This window comes from Limanda limanda, chromosome 11 (genome assembly GCF_963576545.1).
Source record: "Limanda limanda chromosome 11, fLimLim1.1, whole genome shotgun sequence".
Classification (NCBI taxonomy): domain Eukaryota; kingdom Metazoa; phylum Chordata; class Actinopteri; order Pleuronectiformes; family Pleuronectidae; genus Limanda; species Limanda limanda.
The window spans coordinates 20651903-20671057 of NC_083646.1; the positions used below are offsets into that span (position 1 = coordinate 20651903).

At 40.5% G+C, this 19155-nt stretch overlaps 1 protein-coding gene across 1 annotated transcript in view; it reads left to right on the plus strand.

Annotated features, from left to right (window-relative positions):
- Positions 1-3885, plus strand: part of LOC133014590 (oxysterol-binding protein-related protein 10-like) — a 32611-nt gene extending 28726 nt beyond the window's left edge. Inside the window, exons 12-15 of the mRNA XM_061081855.1 lie at positions 1438-1624; positions 1972-2154; positions 3185-3338; positions 3841-3885. Coding sequence (XP_060937838.1) covers positions 1438-1624; positions 1972-2154; positions 3185-3338; positions 3841-3885 — 569 coding nt within the window. The remainder of the gene's footprint in view (positions 1-1437; positions 1625-1971; positions 2155-3184; positions 3339-3840) is intronic.
- Positions 3886-19155: the final 15270 nt, after the last annotated feature.

Genomic DNA, 19155 nt, shown 5'->3' on the forward strand with positions numbered 1-19155 from the left:
GCAATACACAGTATAATTTCTAAATGGGAAATCGGATTGGCTTAATTATAAAGATATATTTTTGAAATTGTTGTGTCAAAATAAAGGCTGCTTCCCTCTGGGCCCTGCTGCTCTACTTCGCTGATTTCAGACACTTGATGTTTTGTATCTAGTAATAAATCAGGAGAAGATCTAATGAGTAAGTGTTTCTGCATCACCAGACATCTCAGCTTCATTACAACAGCTCCATATTACAGGAGAGAAGTGAAAGTGGAATTAGTAGGGAATAGCACAGAAACAGGTTTTTCCTGAAGATTAAAAAAATGTCAAGGGCTATATCATCATGATCATTTTATTAGTAGCAAGCTTTTAAGTTAGCTTTTTGTTAAATAAGATTTGAATCTATTTCTTATTTTTTACAAATTGACATAGTGTTCTTGCTCATGGCAGTATGTTCATGTGTTCAGTTAACTGCTGCAATACCACATGTCTCTACCTCAGGGACCCAATGCTAACTGGTGCGAATATCATTGTTTGACAGTGTGCATTTGTTCACTACCTTATCGTGTGTGTGTGTGTGTGGCTGTAATTAGGCCAGCATTAAAGCATTAAGCATTTGTAGCCTCCTGAGTTCTTCTCACCAATAGTGGTGCAGGAGATATAAACACTGCGTGTATGTACTATGTACTTTTTTTTGTTCTTCATGGTCGATGGACAAACCATTCAACCATTAACTGACAAGATTAAAAAGTACTATTTTTAATAGATTTTACATATAATAAACATTAAATTTCACAATGGCAACATGATGATGGGAGAGAGGGTTTTCTCTGAATATTTCGATTTATTTTCAAACAGGCAATATACTATAGTTCTGAAATTACTCCACATGCATTACAATCAGAAACAAAAACAACAAATACAAATATTTTCACTATGTTCAATAATTGGCTCATGTATTATCAGCATAATCGCCCTTCATGCATTTGGCCAATCACGTATATCATACTTATTGTTATCTCCTGACATATATCAGAGAGAGAGAGAGAGAGAGAGAGAGAGAGAGAGAGAGAGAGAGAGAGAGAGAGAAAGTCAGTGCGTGCACTTCGGTAGAGGAGACAGCTGTGAGTTACATAAGCGGCAGTGAAGATGGGGGAGCAAATGCTAAATCACAATGTAACTACAGATTTGTAGCTACACTGATGCATGTTGGAAACTGGAGAGCGACAGAGTGAGTTCAACAAATAGGTTAATTTTCAGAATTCAGGAATTTCTGTGGCAATTTTCATGGCAGCTCATCCACTACCATAGGGGATGGACTTTTTTCTATGTACATTGTCGACTTCATTATTGTCTGTGCAGCTTTTCACTTTACTCTACTTTTCCAAATAATGTCTTCATTCTACATTTAATACCCAGTGTTGATACACCTTGTCGTCTCTGTCCTGCTTCTCCCAGGTGTGCTGTATTTGTTGGAGCATGATGAGGAGTATGTGTTCACACTGCCATGTGCTTACGCCCGCTCAATCCTGACTGTGCCCTGGGTGGAACTCGGGGGAAAGGTCACTATCAACTGTGCCAAGAGTGGGTACTCTGCCACTGTCACGTTCCACACCAAACCATTCTATGGAGGAAAAGTGCACAGGTAGGCAGAGTGTCTGCTGGCTCATTGATCCTAAATAATATGGTATCTGCAGTCTTTTCTTCACACTTTTATGAATACTTAATTCTAAATGTATATAACATCTAGAATATCACACATCTGACCGTAAGAGAATCACTCTCTACTCCGCAAGGCATTGCTCATACTCCAGAAAACATAATTTGTTTCATGATGCAAAATGGATGTTATGATAATTTAAATAATAATTGAAACTAATGCAATGTGATTTCAGATCACAGTCCTCTCATTTTCACTCATTATCATTGGATTTTGCACTTTCCAGGATGGTGATTTGTTATTCCTGAATGTTAAATGTTGATTTCTCTCAGAGTAACAGCAGAGGTGAAGAACAACCACACAGGGAACATAGTGTGTAAGGCCCAGGGAGAGTGGAATGGGATTCTGGAGTTCACCTACAACAACGGGGAAAACAAGGTGATCGATACCTCCAAACTGCCAGTCATCAAGAAGAGGATCCGGCCTGTGGAGAAGCAGGGCCAGTATGAGTCACGGTGGGTGCACTTAAGTCAGTCACTCACATTTTCCAATGTCTAGTAGATACAGAAGCTCACATGAATTAAAAAATGATGCTACAAAGTAATTCAAGGTACAGTGGTAAATTGTGGTAAATTAGAAAACCACCAAAAAGCCTGCAATTTGTGGATTTAGGAGAAACTACGGTGGCCTGCAGGTAAGTGCAAAAAGTTGTCTTCGGAGTCAGTGTTTGGTTTGTCTGTTAAGGGCTTCAGCAAAAATATGTAAAGGAGTATTTCTTTGGTAACTAAAACACAAAGATTCTTAGTTTCAGGTGATTCAATAATTATGAATATAATATTTCTACTGAGATCTAGATCCTACACACCGGACCATTAAGCTCATATTGTACTCTTAAGTGTTCAAATTAATATTAAGATTCCAGCTCCTTTCAGTGCATAAACATAATGCTGGAACTGAAACTCATTTCAGCTCTTCCACTTCCAATTTGATGATTTCTGGATGTGTGCTCTGGTCTCAAAACTGTGACATGATCTTTGATGATTTTGGTGATGTCAGAGATTTTGATGACATAGAATGTTGCTTTGAGAGATTTTAAATGGAACCCATTACTCCCATCAGGCTATAGTTTTTGTAACAATGTCAACAGGCACATTTTGAATGGACAAAAACATAGTTGTTAACCCTTCTAATAGATTGAGGAATCTCCATCTTTCTGTCCCTCGCTTTCCATCTGTCTGACTGTCTGTCTGCCAACTCTGAGATGATAACAATGTTGACCTCATAGTGTTGTCATACAAAGCACAGCGTCTGTGTTGATCTGGGTTTGGCAGGATTTCATACAACAGTAATATGATTGTTAATCTTTGGACGCCTGTTCCAAATACATGATCCTGAGCACATGTAGCCTCATATGGGAAGTGTATCTGTTCACAAGTCAAAAACTTGTACACATCAATGAATGATTGTGACGTGAGCTGTATTTTTATTTCCCAGACAAGTCAATGTCAATGACAGCTGTTCTGGTTCTGTGTTTCCTGTGTGTAGGTGTCTTTGGCAACATGTGACAGCATCGCTAGAGGCAGGAAATATGGACACAGCCACAGAACACAAACACTGGCTGGAGGAGAGACAGCGCAGTGAGGGCAAACAGAGAGCGACCACCAAAACCCCCTGGAAACCCAAGTATTTTATCAAAGAGGTGAGGAGCAGCACACTTCAATAGCACCCGCTGCCTTTGTGACCACTAACAGGTTCATGGGTTGGTGGGTTTTTGCTCATATTTGGTCTTTTTAGGGACTTTGCCAACTCTGTATTTAAAACATCATGTTATCTCACAACATTTTAGTAGCCAAGTTGTATAAACATTGAACGATGAAAGTTGCATTCACCTGACTGAGTGAACTGATAGAACAGAAAAGTAAAAGCTTGAACCTGTTAACTCAGTGAATACAATGGAACAATTTCCAATGACATTCCTAAAGATGTCAATCTGATTCTTCAAAGCAATTGTTTGAGCAGAAATTACCAGTGTGGTCGTCGTCACTTTGAGGACTGAATTTTTTTTTTGTAGTTTCATATATTGTTTGTTATTGGCTTCCCTATTATGATCAAATAATCTCTACTAGATAACTATTATATAATAAACTATTTATTTGTGTGTGTGTGTGTGTGTGTGTGTGTGTCTCTGTGTGTGTGTGTAGGGTGAAGGCTGGGTGTACCACAATCCTCTTTGGAAAGCTCACTGACCCTGGAGGCAGTTGGTGGCCAGTGCAGCGATCAGGGTCGGGGGATTGGCCGTCAAGGACATGAGAAGAGAGAGACAGAAACAGACAGAGAGAGAGAGACAGATGAGACTCTCTGTGTGCCAGAACAAGAGGTGCCAAAGACGTCCAGTGGAAAATGGACAAACTCATAGTCATTGTGAGATCAGACTGATCTTACACGGGTATGTTTTATATTACTGGATTCAGACACATACCTGGATTTGATGACAGAATGGGACTTTTTTTTCTTATAATAAATCCAAACAACAGCTACTGCCATTCTAACTACTTACTTGTTTGCACAATGTACTCAGCAAAGTTGCTGAGGTTGGTCACAACTGGTCACAACTGTTTTGCACAACTAACTGTAAAATATAAATAAATATATATAAATATATATACTGTATATCAATCAGCCAGAACATTATGACCACACAATGAAGAGGTGATCATCACAAGACAATGGCACATATCAAGCTCTGGGAAATACGGAATTCATTGGTGAGGAACAGTTGATAGTCGCATATAGTCAATATTGACGATGTGGGAGACATTTGCCTCTGTAAAGAAGAGTCTGTGAAGACAACTGGGCCGGACCAATTTGAAAGGACCAGGCCTCATGGGGTGCTGCTGGTCAGCAGTGTTCGGCACCTTGGAACCCTGGAGGATGTGCAGGAATGAGTTTCATCCCCTGTGTGTCCATCTCACAACTTACAGGACTTAAAGGATCGGTATCGCTGCCAGACACCACAAGGACCTCCAGAGGCCTTGTAGACAACAGGCATCAGTGGACCACAATGTGGAAGACATGAATGGTCATAATGTTTTGGCTCCTCAGTATAGTATAAGTAGCACTGCACATGTGTGAGCGTGTTATGTTTGGGTGTATGTCTGTGAGAACGGATGAACCATATAGCCAGTTTGAAAAACCAGCCTGAAAGCACATTTCATAGAACCCAGCGTGAGCAGGGCAGAATGTAGTTCCGTAGACTGGTTACATTTGGAGCTGAAGCTGTAGCCCCCTGATCTTCTACCTGAAGCAACTCAATTTTATAGAATTTTTTAGGAGGGAAACAATGTCACATTTAGACTCATTCTTCATATTCACCTGGGGAATGCTACACACGTAAGAATACATACATTTATCACGATAAGGCTCGGTTGGAAAAATGTTTCAGCCTCAAACGTCAGTTCACTCATATTAGTGCAGAAAAATACTCTCTGACTTACCTCAAGTGAGATTTCAACAGGCATGTGGTTTGGATTTCATTTGTCTCGGTCATCTGATATGTGCCTCTGAAAAATCTGCATCTAGCCATATTTAAAACATTTTACAAAAGCAAAATTTAATAACCGATCCCCCACAAAAATTCCAGTAATCAAGGTCATTCATTTATTTTAGTTTGTATTCCCTGGGTGATGTACCTAGTGGGAAGTAGTGCAGTGTCATCATGTAGATTTGACCAGACAAATAAACAACCAAACACATTGTCCTCCATTTGACTATACAGTCAACAAACCTATGCAACACTTACTGTAGATAGTTGTTCTCGGGGGGGGGGCTGGGCTTGTGAAATAACAATCTCTGTATTTGTTTAAAATAAATATCTCTTGTCAAACCTGCCATCTCCTGAATTGTTCTATGCTCCTTTGTTGTCTTGGTGGTCAAGAGAGGGGGAAGGGCAGTCTTTAGACATGACCTCCAGAGGATGTCCGAAGAATTGGTTCTTGACTTTCTCCAGATTTTGTAGCTGTAGAGTTTCGCTCGCAGGAAATCGACGGTCAGGCTCTGCTGCTTCTCACCGAGGATCACCTGGTCAGCACCATGAACCTGAAACTGGGACCTGCACTCAAACTCTGTGCCCACATCAACTCTCTGAAAGATGCATGAGCCTTTAACATTCCTAATCGGGACCAGGTCAAAGAAAAACAGTTTTTCGGGCTGATATCTGATTCCATTGGTTAAAAGATGGAGCAGATCGTTAAGTGATCTGAAATCCTGGACGCACAGATTTTCCAGGACCACTGCCACGGATTACTCTCCTGACACCTGCAGCTGTTTCCAATTGCTCGTCAGATTGAAGTCCACTCAGAGAGATGAGCAGTTTGATTATATTACCTCTGGTCATTCCATCATAGTGATTGTAGCTCCACTTATCCATTTGTTTCAAAATGGTTCCAGAAAATCTTTGCATCATTTGTAAACAAGCGATCAACTTAAAATTTACATTGTTACACAAGGGTTGCTGTGTGATCTCCAAGGTTTTCAAAACAGACGGTTGCCTAATGTTGTGATTTTTACATGTATCATCAGCAAAACAGTTAAAATAAGTATGAAAACTAATTGATGACAAGGTTATTTATTGTTACTATTATTGTAGTATTGTCATAATTAATATATAAATAAAACCAATTGTCTCGTCTATGCCTCGGCAGCTCAGTCTCTCAGATCTGTCAGACTCTTCTTCAGCTCCTGTTCTTTGGTGGTGATTAGGCCACTAAGGCCACCTTCAGCAGGTCGACGACCTCCTCCATCGGAGCCTGGTTCTCCTTCTCCAACTCCACCTCTCTGCTCCGGCTCATCTCGGGCTGAGGTGGCTCCTGGTGCAGACTTGCCTCAAGTCTCACACACTTGGCCTGACACTCAGTGAGCTCGTACAGGCAGTCCAAGTAGGCTCTGAAGCAATTCCGTCGTTTACTGGTCTCTTTTTTCACGAGATCATCCTTTTCTCTCAGCTGCTCCTTCAGAGACGAGGTTTCATCTTTGAGTTCCTTTATCTCATCCATGGCCCGGATGAGTTCGGCTTTGAGGCTCGTCACAGTGTCTTGTTGTTGCATATTTCACAACGAAGACAAGAACCTCTTCTTGATTAAGTACGGAAGAAACTCGGTTGGTTGTTGACTTCTTGTCGAATAGTAGTTGTCGAGGATTGTCTGCAGGTGACAAAATTAAATAAGATTTAGGTGAAATTATCTATTGATAGACACTCAATAAAAAATAATTGGGACAGAGAGAGAGACACACAGAGAGATGGATTTGGACTAAATATGTATTTTGGACTAAATATGTTACTGGATTGGATTGTCTGGACCTTTGGCAATGTAATAAGACCGTTACCGTTGGAATATTATCGTTTTGTGGATTACGATGAAAAGTCTTAGGTGAATAACACTTTATCTAAATCAAATTTAATTTTAAAACAAGGCTTACCTCCTTTTGGCAGTAGGTGGTGCTATCGCTATCACTATACTAGACTCATAGATCTGTTCAGGTCAAAAACACTCTTTTCTCTCTTCAGATCATATAAATCTTTCACCTTTGCATCTAAGACATCAAAGGATTCTAACATCACTGACACTGTGACATTAAAGCAAACTGACAACAAAGAATGATTTGCTTAATGAATCCTTTGAAGTATTCTTTTATATATACAGCTCATTTGAGCTGCATATTGTAAAGCAGCCAAGAGCAGTTCATCAAAGTTTAAAACATGTCACTTCCTGTAGCCAGCAGGTGGCGCTGTAATGAGTCAATATTGATATGGGTCTGATCAGGGCGGGACTGTGAATGTGTGAATGAGGTTTGAGGCTGAAAGAACAATGCACAGAGGAGTTATAATAAATCCCTCTTTTTTTCGGCTAATCATCAAAATGTCACGCCATGACACGGTCACACGGTGTGATGAAATCATAGATACCGAGGTACTTTATTTCTCCATCTTGTTGAGATGACATTCACAGAAGTTGAAGTTGATCTAATGAAAGCCCAAGGACAAGTTCATCAGACTTATTTGTTTGTAATGAAAAGACAAATGTCCCCATCGATTTTTGTACATGTCGGCCAATCTTCGTGCCGGGGTTTCACTTTAGGAGACGCCAGTCAGTTATTTTGTCACGCCCATTCCTTAAAACCATATGAATATCTTCAGGTGGGTGCTGTTGTTACACAAATGTATTTTGAGGGAGACTAAGGTATGAACACTGATGTTACAGCAATTTCGTGTTTAATGGCGAATTGATGAACTTTGATGCCACGCCACTAATAAGGCGTTTGACGAAAAGTCACAGTAAGCTTATGCCATTATCAATGTCTTGAGGCGCTTTTGACTATGTTTGACATCGTTGCAGTCAGTGATGAGGAGGAATACTTCCAAGTGTAAGATGTTCCAAAAACAAGACATTTCCTGTTGCCACCAGGGGGCGCTGTGATTTTAATTTCTGTGTAGATGTCATCAGGCCGGGACTCATGTCTTACATGTCTAGTTTGGAGTCGATTGCACCATGTATGTCTGAGATACAGAACATTGTGTTTTGATGGCGTGTGATCAAACTTTTACGCAATGCCACGATCACACCATGTGAGGAAAACTCGAAATTCAAGGTGGTTAATATCTCCATATTGTTGTGATGACACTCCTGTCCATATGAAGTTGATCTGATGAAAACCCTGGGACAAGTACGTAAAAGAACAAATTTAGAAAACGGCCAAAATGGCCACTAAATCCAAAATGGCAGGCTTCCTGTTGCGTTTTTCCCATTGCACTTCTAGACTTTTCTTTTGTCTAGTCATGATACACCTGGGCTACGATTTTTGTGAAGATCGATGAAAGCTAACTGAGGGGCTGTTGTGCCAGTTTGCCATGCCCATTTCAAATTACTCCAGAATACAATTACTTTTTGGTGTTTTGAATTTCCTGTAAACTTTGGTCAGAATTTGAGCATGACTAGGCCCTGAAAGCCCCCAAAAGGGAAATACAAATCCTTCGAAATACAATAGGGCCTCCCACTGTCGGTGCTCAGGCCCTTATTACCTTATTACTGCCTATGTGTGGAAACTGACCCACAGTGCATCAGTGTGTACTTGCTGCTATCTGGCGGACAAAATAAATAGTACAAGTAGGAAGTGATGATGAGAATCTGAGACGAACCAGTCACGTCAGGACTTTGTACAGAGGACAGCAGCTACCTCAATGACGGGTGCAACTCAGATGCTTTATAAATAACTGTGATTACAATACATGTCATTTAGCTGATGCTTTTATCCAAAGCACATTCAACATCTAGGAAAAATCTCTTAATCTATACAGTAAAAATGTTTAATATTCAGTATGTAGGTAGTCACAGAGCTCCTGAACACAGGCATATCAGTCTCTCTCTGAACTCTTTGAGCAAGGTGTTTTTAAAGTACTTTGAAGTATCCTGAAATGATCACTTCCACAGTGAAAATGTTCGTCTTCACTTTGAAAAATATCTTAATCTAAACAGTAAATATGTTGGACTTTACTTTGAAAAATCTCCAAATCTATCAAAATGGCCACTCAATGCAAAGTAGCGGTCTTCCTGTTGCGTATGTATTTTGTATCGATACATAAGCTGTTTGTATCGATTTTTGTGAAGATCGGTCAATGTGAACACGTTCCGGGAGTCTCGGGGGGCACCGTTGAGCCATTTTGCGACGCCCATTGAAAATTCCTCCAGAATACGTACATTTTCACCAATTTCTAACTTTCTGCAAATTTTGGTAAGAATTTGAGCATGTTAAAGTCCTCAAAAAGCCAATTAATTGCGTGAATAATAATAATAATAATAATAAATAGACCCACGGTGTGGATCCTGATCACCTGTTGTCCACTGAGAGGACGCCACTGACCATGAGACTGTCACGGTAGATTCCATCTCTACGCATGTCGTCCCTGGTGTCTTCTATTTTTCTTTCCAAGCTAGTAATCTCCTCAATAAATCGGTCCAGCTCTCTCTGAAGATCTTTGAGCTTGGACTGCTGCTCTTTCTCCTGGAATGACTCAAAAATCCAGTGAATCACAAGTGCCTGTTATAAGAGAGGAAGCTTCAACCAGTTTACAGAAAGAACTATTTCCCCAAGTCAGTTCAGTGTATTATTACACTCTTATTACCAAGAAGTGTAGTGGACTGTAGAGTTTTCAGACCTAAAATACACACTGGTCACTACACTTGATGTCCTCCTTCATTCCCTGTTAACCCAAGAGTGCCACACAGTTTGAGAATCACTGTGTTGGTCTAAAAGGAGAAATAAATCCTTTACCTCCGTTTGTGCAACCACCAGCAGCAGTAGCAGCACCCAGCGAATATGACACCACTGATTACTATTTTGATGAGACAAATACAAATGTTATAAAAAGGATCACTGGACATAAGGCCAACAAACATATCCACCATCCCCACATGAGAAGAGTAAGATTTGGAATGTGGCACTTTGACTCCAGAGCTTATTGTTTTATCATGATTTTATTGGTGGTGGTGTTGGTTTCGGGGCAAATCTTACCAGGCCCGACTGGAACATGGTGGACAGGAAGTAGACGTTACCGAAATGGTGAAGCAAACAGAACTGAGAAATGCAAACTGTAAATCACATGAGTGGAACTTGTTGTTATAGTCACCTTTTCCATCAAAACAAAATGCATCGTATTCCACCGGTTCCCCTCGGGGCGGGTCCAGCTCCACCACCCCGGTCTCGTTCTAGCCACATTTTGCCCTGCTGGTCTGCCGCGGGATGACCAGTACTCCTGTGGAGATCCCAAACTGGAATGCCACCTCCACTTCCCCAGGGGAAGCCAAGGTGGCATTCAGCTGCTGGCAGGCTGAAGAAGCATTGAGGAGGCTGAGGATGTACCTCTCTGTCCCTGGACATGGGACACTCCAGCGTACCAGCAGTCCAAATGGCCAAAATTACTGAGTCGCCTTTCAGTGTCATTTATCAGCCCCGTCCTCTCTTCCCCTGTTAGGTCCAGTTTGTCCAGGATGTTCGGATTTCTGGAGGAACAATTTGAAAATAACTGCTGATGGAAAGATTTTTCTTTTGAGGGGATACAGTGAACAGGTTTTTCTTGGCCTGACACAAACGCACAACGCTTTTAAAGAACTTACGACGCAGCGTCCTTGAAGAAATTATAAGCTCTGCATCGCCACCGCATATACTTCTCTTCAATGACCCAGGCGGTGCGCTTCAATAGGCTTTCGAGCTGCTCGTGCCATGGCGAGCGAAGATTGACTTTAGATGACTGATGATGTTGGTGGACCTGGTGTGACATAAGAGTGCAATCTCAATATATCTCGAGAAGTAGTCGATGACAAGTAAGTACCTTTTACCTCCCAGTTCAAAGAGATCCGCCCCCAACCTTTGCCATGGACGGTCAGGGTGCTCTGAGGGCATGAGCGGTTCATTGTGATTGTGTCTCTCTTGTATGCATGTTCTGCATTTGAGTACCATGTTGTTTATCTGCTGACCAAGTCCCGGCCACCAAACAGACTGGCGTGCGCGTGCTTTACATTTAACGACGCCTTGGTGTCCATCATGCAGCTTGACTAGCACATAATTCCGCAGTGTTGCAGGTATTACCAGCCGTGAGTCTTTTAGCAGCAAACCGTCTTCCACTGTGAGTGTGTCTCGCTCTAGCCAGTAGTTTTTCAGCACTGATTCCTGTTTTACATGCGCTGGCCACCCGTCTCTGCACAGCATCATAACCCGTGAGCAGACACTGTCAGCTTTGAGCTGCTCTTTCAGATTTTCTATGTATGAGGGACTGGCAGGCAGATTTTCAATGATACAGTCCACATATATGTTTGTGCTCTCCATCAGTTCGTTTTCATCTGGGGACATGCTCGCTTTCATTAAATTTATTACAGAGATAATATACAGCATCAAAAGAGACTCTACCTGTGCCGTTCCAAACAGGAGTTTCGGTGGTGGTGGTGGTGGGGGTGACAGACACTGCTCCAAAAAAATAAATAAAGTAAAAGGGGAATCAAGTCACTGTTATCAGGGATTTGCTTTGATCACATACATCTGATTACAGTTGTGTATTTTTATAAATTAAGGCTGTGGAAACTAGTTCAAATCCATTTTAATCAAACAAATCATTTTTACCGTTTTTAGTATTATTTACAGTTGCTGGCATGCCTCTGGTTTTAATGTGAAAATTTGCAGTTATTTAATGCTGTTATGTTATTTCCACTTTTCCACAGGAAGAGCACTCAAGTCTACTCTACTATTGCCTAAACCTAACCCACGTTCTCTCTGCCTAAAACCTAACCATGGACCCTGGCCCTAACCCTAACCACTATGGACCTTTGCTTAAACCTAAACCTTCTAACTTGAGAGTAACAGTGTAGCATGCATGGTCCACTGATCCTTTACAGGAAAAATGGCGTTTAGTCAGAGTGCGTACAAAGCTTATATAACGATACTGGGCTTGACAGAGGTTCTTCTTGGATTGGGATTGGTCGGATCTCGTCGGGTCGTCCTCCTGGCGTCGTTTGGTCCTCCTTCCTGGCGTTGCGTGATGACGTGCAAGCCATGTCGCGGTTACTAAAGTTCATGAGCATATTGCCTCGCGTGTGCGCTTATTTTATGTGTGTGTGAAGTGAAGTGAGGTCATAGAAAACTGTGAGAAAGGCATGAAAACCTCTATTCTAATCTGTTCGCTGTGTGTGTGTGAGGGAGTCTCAGAACTAATATAATGAAGTGATTCATGAAGCCAGAGGTTTGAAAACCTGTTATCTGTCCGCTATGCCAGACTCCCTTTTTAAGGAGAATGAAACATTCTGAGGTTGAGAAGCAGGAGAAGAACTATGTGTTATGTTTGTGTGTTTCCGCTATGTGTATCTGACTACACGTTAAAGTGTGTGTATGTGTGTGAACAGTGGTGTATTGTCAACAGTATCTATTTACTCACAAGAACGAAACTCACAAATCACAAAGACTATTGAAAAAAAGTTGTAATAACAACGTAATTTATAATTATTTATTACAAAAACAATACATGGATACGGACAACTCAAATTAATAACATGTAATTTGATATGTGAGTTGAAACAATCACATTTTATACGAAATTCGTTTAAAATCACAAGTCACACTTTTATTTTAAATAGAATATAAATATATCACTAAGTCCAATAAAATATAATATATTCATAGATACACAGTATCATGAATGATATTATAAATAAGTATATTTTTATCCAGTTTAGTTAAGGATCACTATGGAATCGACAAGGGGGAGGAGTCTGTGAGAGGAGGGCCTATAAATAGAGGAGCCCCTTAGACTCCTCACTCACTCTTGCTCTGAACGTTGTAGTAGAAGGACCTCACAGCTCAGATAGAAATGCTCTTTCTCCTGGAATTACTCAAAAAAAAACTGAATCACAAGTGCCTGTTATTAGAGAGGAAGCTTCAACCAGTTTACAGAGAGAACTATTACCCCAAATCAGTTCAGTGTATTATTACACTCTTATTCCCAAGAAGTGTAGTGGACTGAAGAGTTTTCAGACCTAAAATTCACACTGGTCACTACACTTGATGTCCTCCTTCATTCACTGTGAACCCAAGAGCGCCACACAGTTTGAGAATCACTGTGTTAGTCTAAAAGGAGAAATAAAACCTTTACCTCCGTTTGTGCAACCACCAGCAGCAGTAGCAGCACCCAGCGAATATGACACCACCGATTACTATTTAGATGAGACAAATACAAATGTTATAAAAAGGATCACTGGACATGAGGCCAACAAACATATCCACCATCCCCATGTTGACAATACACCACTGTTCACACACATACACACACTTTAACGTGTAGTCAGATACACATAGCGTAAACACACAAACATAACACATAGTTCTTCTCCTGCTTCTCAACCTCAGAATGTTTCATACTCCTTAAAAGGGAGTCTGCCTTAGTGGACAGATAACAGGTTTTCAAACCTCTGGCTTCATGAATCACTTCATTATATTAGTTCTGAGACTCCCTCACACACACACAGCGGACAGATTAGACTAGAGGTTTTCATGCCTTTCTCACAGTTTTCTATGACCTCACTTCACTTTACACACACATAAAATAAGCGCACACGCGAGGCAATATGCTCATGAACTTTAGTAACCGCAACACGGCTTGCACGTCATCACGCAACGCCAGGAGGAGGACCAAACGACGCCAGGAGGACGACCCGACGAGATCCGACCAATCCCAATCGAAGAAGAACCTCTATCATGCCCAGTATCAATATATAAGCTTTCTGCGTACTCTGCCTCACTGCCATTTTTCCTGTACAGGATCAGTGGACCATGCATGATCATTTGCTAGACACAGCAGTTTCCTGACCTGTGACCTCTGAATAAACCTGCTTAATTTTAACTTGAGAACGACGCCTCCTGCCTTTGATTTCCACCCGCAACAAAATGGTAGCAGAGGATGGTTTAAGACGATTGGAAGAGCGGAGTGGAAACAACAGGTCGGGGAGGAGGCCGTCTCTCGGACGGGAAAGAACCGTCCTGAAGTGACTTGTATCGCCTTGGGAAACTGATCAAACAGCGCTGTACTATTAAAAGGTGAGCAGAGCCTATTTAATTGAAATCTGCATATTGTCGTGATAGAGAAAACCCAAATTTTTGATCAGTAGTACTGAGGTGTATACAAGTACATATGATAAATTTAACAAAGTAATTAAAATGGTCTGAAAATGCTGTGTATTATGCAATGGTGACGGTTGTATTAAAATAGAATACAAACACTGTAAATAACTGTGCCTGATCTCCAGGTCTGTGTTTGAGTAGTAGTTTCAATTTTCACACCAATAAGGTCTCTCACTCTAAAATAAAAATAGAATACAAACACTGTAAATAACTGTGCCTGATCTCCAGGTCTGTGTTTGAGTAGTAGTTTCAATTTTCACACCAATAAGGTCTCTCACTCTAAAATAAAAATAGAATACAAACACTGTAAATAAATGTGCCTGATCTCCAGGTCTGTGTTTGAGTAGTAGTTTCAATTTTCACACCAATAAGGTCTCTCACTCTAAAATAAAAATAGAATACAAACACTGTAAATAACTGTGCCTGATCTCCAGGTCTGTGTTTGAGTAGTAGTTTCAATTTTCACACCAATAAGGTCTCTCACTCTAAAATAAAAATAGAATACAAACACTGTAAATAACTGTGCCTGATCTCCAGGTCTGTGTTTGAGTAGTAGTTCAAATTTTTCACTAATCAGGTCTCCCACTTCAAAAATAGAAACGAAGACAAAACACTGTAAATACATATGCCTGCTGTCCAGGTTTGTGGTTGAGTAGTAGTTCAAATTTTACACAAATCAGGTCTCCCACTTCAAAAATAGAAACGAAGACAAAACACTGTAAATACATATGCCTGATCTCCAGGTTTGTGTTTGAGTAGTAGTTCAAATTTTACACACACACTGTAAATAACTATGCCTGATCTGCAGGTTTGTTGTGTGAGCAGTAGCTAACTCAAATTCGGTATCCCACTTAAAAAAGACAATATATATGACAATCAGTGTTGGAGCCCTGACACCACCCAGGGATGGAGGTCACGTGCCACCTGTGGATGTTTTGAGATTGAAATGTCAAGTTATATGAAGATTTTAACTGCTCTTACTGCAGCTCTCTCCAATCAGGTCACCAGGGCCCTGGAGACTGATCCGGAGGAAGCTGCAGAACCGAAGGTAAAAGTTGGTGACTGGGTAAGAGTCAAGGTTCACAAGAGAAAGTGGCCAGAACCCAGGTGGACTGGCCGTACGAAGTGAAGGAGGTTACTTCACACTCGGCCCAGGTCAAAGGTAAATCAGGCGCACCTTGGCACCACCTGACACATTGTACCCCAGCACCTTCACCTTCCCGCCCTTTGGCTGAAATAAGAACTGATTTGAATAATGCCACAGGAGCTTTACAAACCAGACACACCATTGTTTCAATTGGGCACAAATAATGGAAGGCTGTTACGAATAAGGATTTGAAAGAGGAAATTACTTATATAAAAATTATTATACTACTTTAGATTATATAATATAGAGAGGATGTGCAGTAACTAGTATGAATGGAAGTGTGTGGCTGTTGGACTGAGTGACTGGTAGAAAACGTTGGGTCGCGGCCCGTTGTATCTCAAAAGAGGGAGTGCGGTCTCTGCCCGAAATTTAAAAAAAAACGTGGCAGAGAGTGCGCTTGGGGTGTGAATGTTCGTGTGCTTGTGTGCAGGGAGATAACTCCAAGATGTGTGTGGGAGTAGGAGTGTTTGTGTGTGTGGAAACGAGAGAAAATATGTGTCAAGGTCAGCTGGCTGACTGAAGACACAGAAAAAACTGACGGAGCGACAAACTGACTGAAAAATGACTTTTTCCTAATCTAGAGGTGGTATTTACGCTTGCCATCTGATATATGTTGTATGTATGGGTGGGAGGGGTAAATGTGTTTAGGACTTGCCAAAGAAAGATTAAGGATGTTGACTGAAGGTTTGAGAGATGAAGTAAGACAAGAAAGTTAAAGTTTAGGAGGAAGAAAGATCTTTAGGAGTGAGATGAATCTGGCCAGTGATATCTTGCTCTGAGATGGATAATAGAATGTAAAGCTTGAGTGGTTAAGAAAGTAGGGAAGAGAAGTGGGAATAGAAAGATTTAGTACGTGCACAGCAGAGGATGAAAAGGGGGAGATAAGAATGTTTGGGAGTCGGGAAAGCCATCTGTGGAAGGCCAGCAGCCTTACAGCTTACAACTGGCGTTAAGATCACAAAGAGGCTTGGTTGTTTGTTTCTATGTTGTTTGTTTGTTTGTTTTTTACTATTGCTTCATTCAGAAGTAAAGAATTCCAGAGGGAATTGTTAAAATTACACTTTTTGGCACAAATTTGTTCTTTCAGATATTTCCAATATATCTATAAGAGGAAAGGAGAAAGGTTTTGGCCTCTAAAGTTCTACATAAAATCCAATCATTTAAATATCTTATTTAGTTTCTACCTGACACAGGTAGTTGGTTGTTGAAATGCTGTTTCATTGACTTTTATTTTCTTAGAGCTGAATAATGTGCTTTCTATATGAGCTGTCTCAATCATATTAGGATGAGAAATGCTAACTTAACTTTAAACTAAATTCAGTGCTGCCTAGAATTAGATATTTCTTTGTTTTCACCTGTAGCTGCTTTAATTCCATATTCAAATCATCCATTAAGAATTCAATAGTCAAGACATGTCAAATCTATTTACAGTTGGAATTTAAACTAGAAGTTTGATTCAACCCCCATGTAACGATGGAGAGTCCTAAAATAAATATGTTTCACCATTGAAGAAGAATAAATTAAAATCCAGTTAAAGGTCAGAGGTCAAATACACTTTAACTCATAGCCGGTTTCATCTTAAATGAAATGCAGAAACCATAATACAAGGCCCTCTGGTTACACACTTATTTGAATGTCATATCTATAATTAGATTTAAATTTATTTTGGACCCTTTAACTTTCAAACTCTGGAAAGAAGGTTTTTATTTTGTTGTTTTGTTTCACCAGTTATCTTAACATCTAAGGCTCTTAATTTGAAAGGTGATGTTAAGCTCCAATTATTGTTTTTATTTCATCATGAAGGAAATTGTGGCAGAATAACTTTTAAATTGTTTTGAATTGTTTCAGCTGTCAACTCTGAGACATTTGATTGAATCTAATCTCTCACACATTTGTATTTTGTATGTGATTCCTGTTTTATCACAGGACAGTTTTACGTCAAAGCTTCTGAATTATCGTGTTATGGAGCAGTCAATGAATTTTGGAAAATGGTTTGAACTCAAATACTCAAACACTGTCATATCTGCTGCTCATTGAAATTCAACTTGTTTAACCTTTTATTTTTAATGTCCACTGATTTGGCCGACCACACCTCAAAAGTTTTATGAAATTGTTGAATACCAAAAGAGGGTATGTATGTTTTGATTCGATTATTTTGTTTGTTTCTTTTAATTATAAATGTATATAATCTACTTTAATCTCAATTACGCATCGCAGTAAATTAATAATTTTTCTGTTTGTCTTCCTTTCAAACTCTGGGAACTGGGCTTCATGAATTCCACAACTCACTCCCATCCGGTGTTAACTCCACCTCCTCCACCACGACCGACAATACGCCCTGCGCCTGGCTTGGTACAGTGCAAGCTCAAACACATGGCCTGTTGGCAAGTATTAATTCCACGAAAGGATCTTTACAAGGCTAAGATCCAGATCATTGACTCTTAAAGACTGAAAAAGCCTCACTGACAATTCTTGATAATTTTGTTCTTGGAGCAGATCTGAAAAAAGCTGATATCTGAACAGCTCGCTCCTGTACCCTGTTTGGTCACACAGAAACGAATGGCCCTGGATCTGCTGCTTGCAGAAGAGGGTTATGTGTGTGTACTATGATGGGAAGTTCTTGAAAAACATTTTTTCCAAACTGCTCCTGGTGGCTGGGTGACCAGTGCCCTCTCCACCTCTACGCACCATGACATGGCTGTAGACTCTGCTCTGATGAAGGAAAACGTGCCTCACCCCCAGCTGTTCTGTGGATGCTGAACTGGGGATGGGTGCTGTGGATGCTGTGGATGCTGAAGGGGAAACTGATGCTGTGAAGCTGAAGCTGAGGAAGATGGAGATGACAACGCGACGATGATGATGAGGAGGGGGACGGGTTTGCACTGGATGGGATAAAGGTTGAGGGGTACATGAACTCGCCAGTAAGTGGTCACACCCTAAAGGGGGATTAAGAGAGAGTCTGGAGGGATTTCAAACTTTTAACTATAGTCTGTGTCTGACAGAACTCTAAACAAATAAAGATAGAAGTAGTTTTAGTTAGATATTAGGCCTTCATACAAATGATTTTAATAAATGTTGCTGCTTAGTGTTAATAATTAACTTTTCTGATATTAAAGGCTTATTCCCTTAGATTCATTAAACTCACACAGAGATCCAGGAACTGCCTCTCCTGGGGCAAAGTCAGTATGACATTGTTTGGGTTCAGTTTGTTCCGAATGTTTACAGTCAGGTTTGTTTTGAGATTTTTTTGTTTGCTGGCTGTGATTCAAAGAATCACAGCTATGTTTTGACGTTTTTGTTTTTGTGTTTTACTGAGTATTAAGTTGGGTTTGTTTTTCTGCCTTGCCCTTTTCTGCCCTTTGCCTTCCCAGTGTTGTCCGCACCTATCAGATGCGGAAAGGGGGATTTGTTGACAATACACCACTGTTCACACACATACACACACTTTAACGTGTAGTCAGATACACATAGCGTAAACACACAAACATAACACATAGTTCTTCTCCTGCTTCTCAACCTCAGAATGTTTCATACTCCTTAAAAAGGGAGTCTGCCTTAGTGGACAGATAACAGGTTTTCAAACCTCTGGCTTCATGAATCACTTCATTATATTAGTTCTGAGACTCCCTCACACACACACAGCGGACAGATTAGA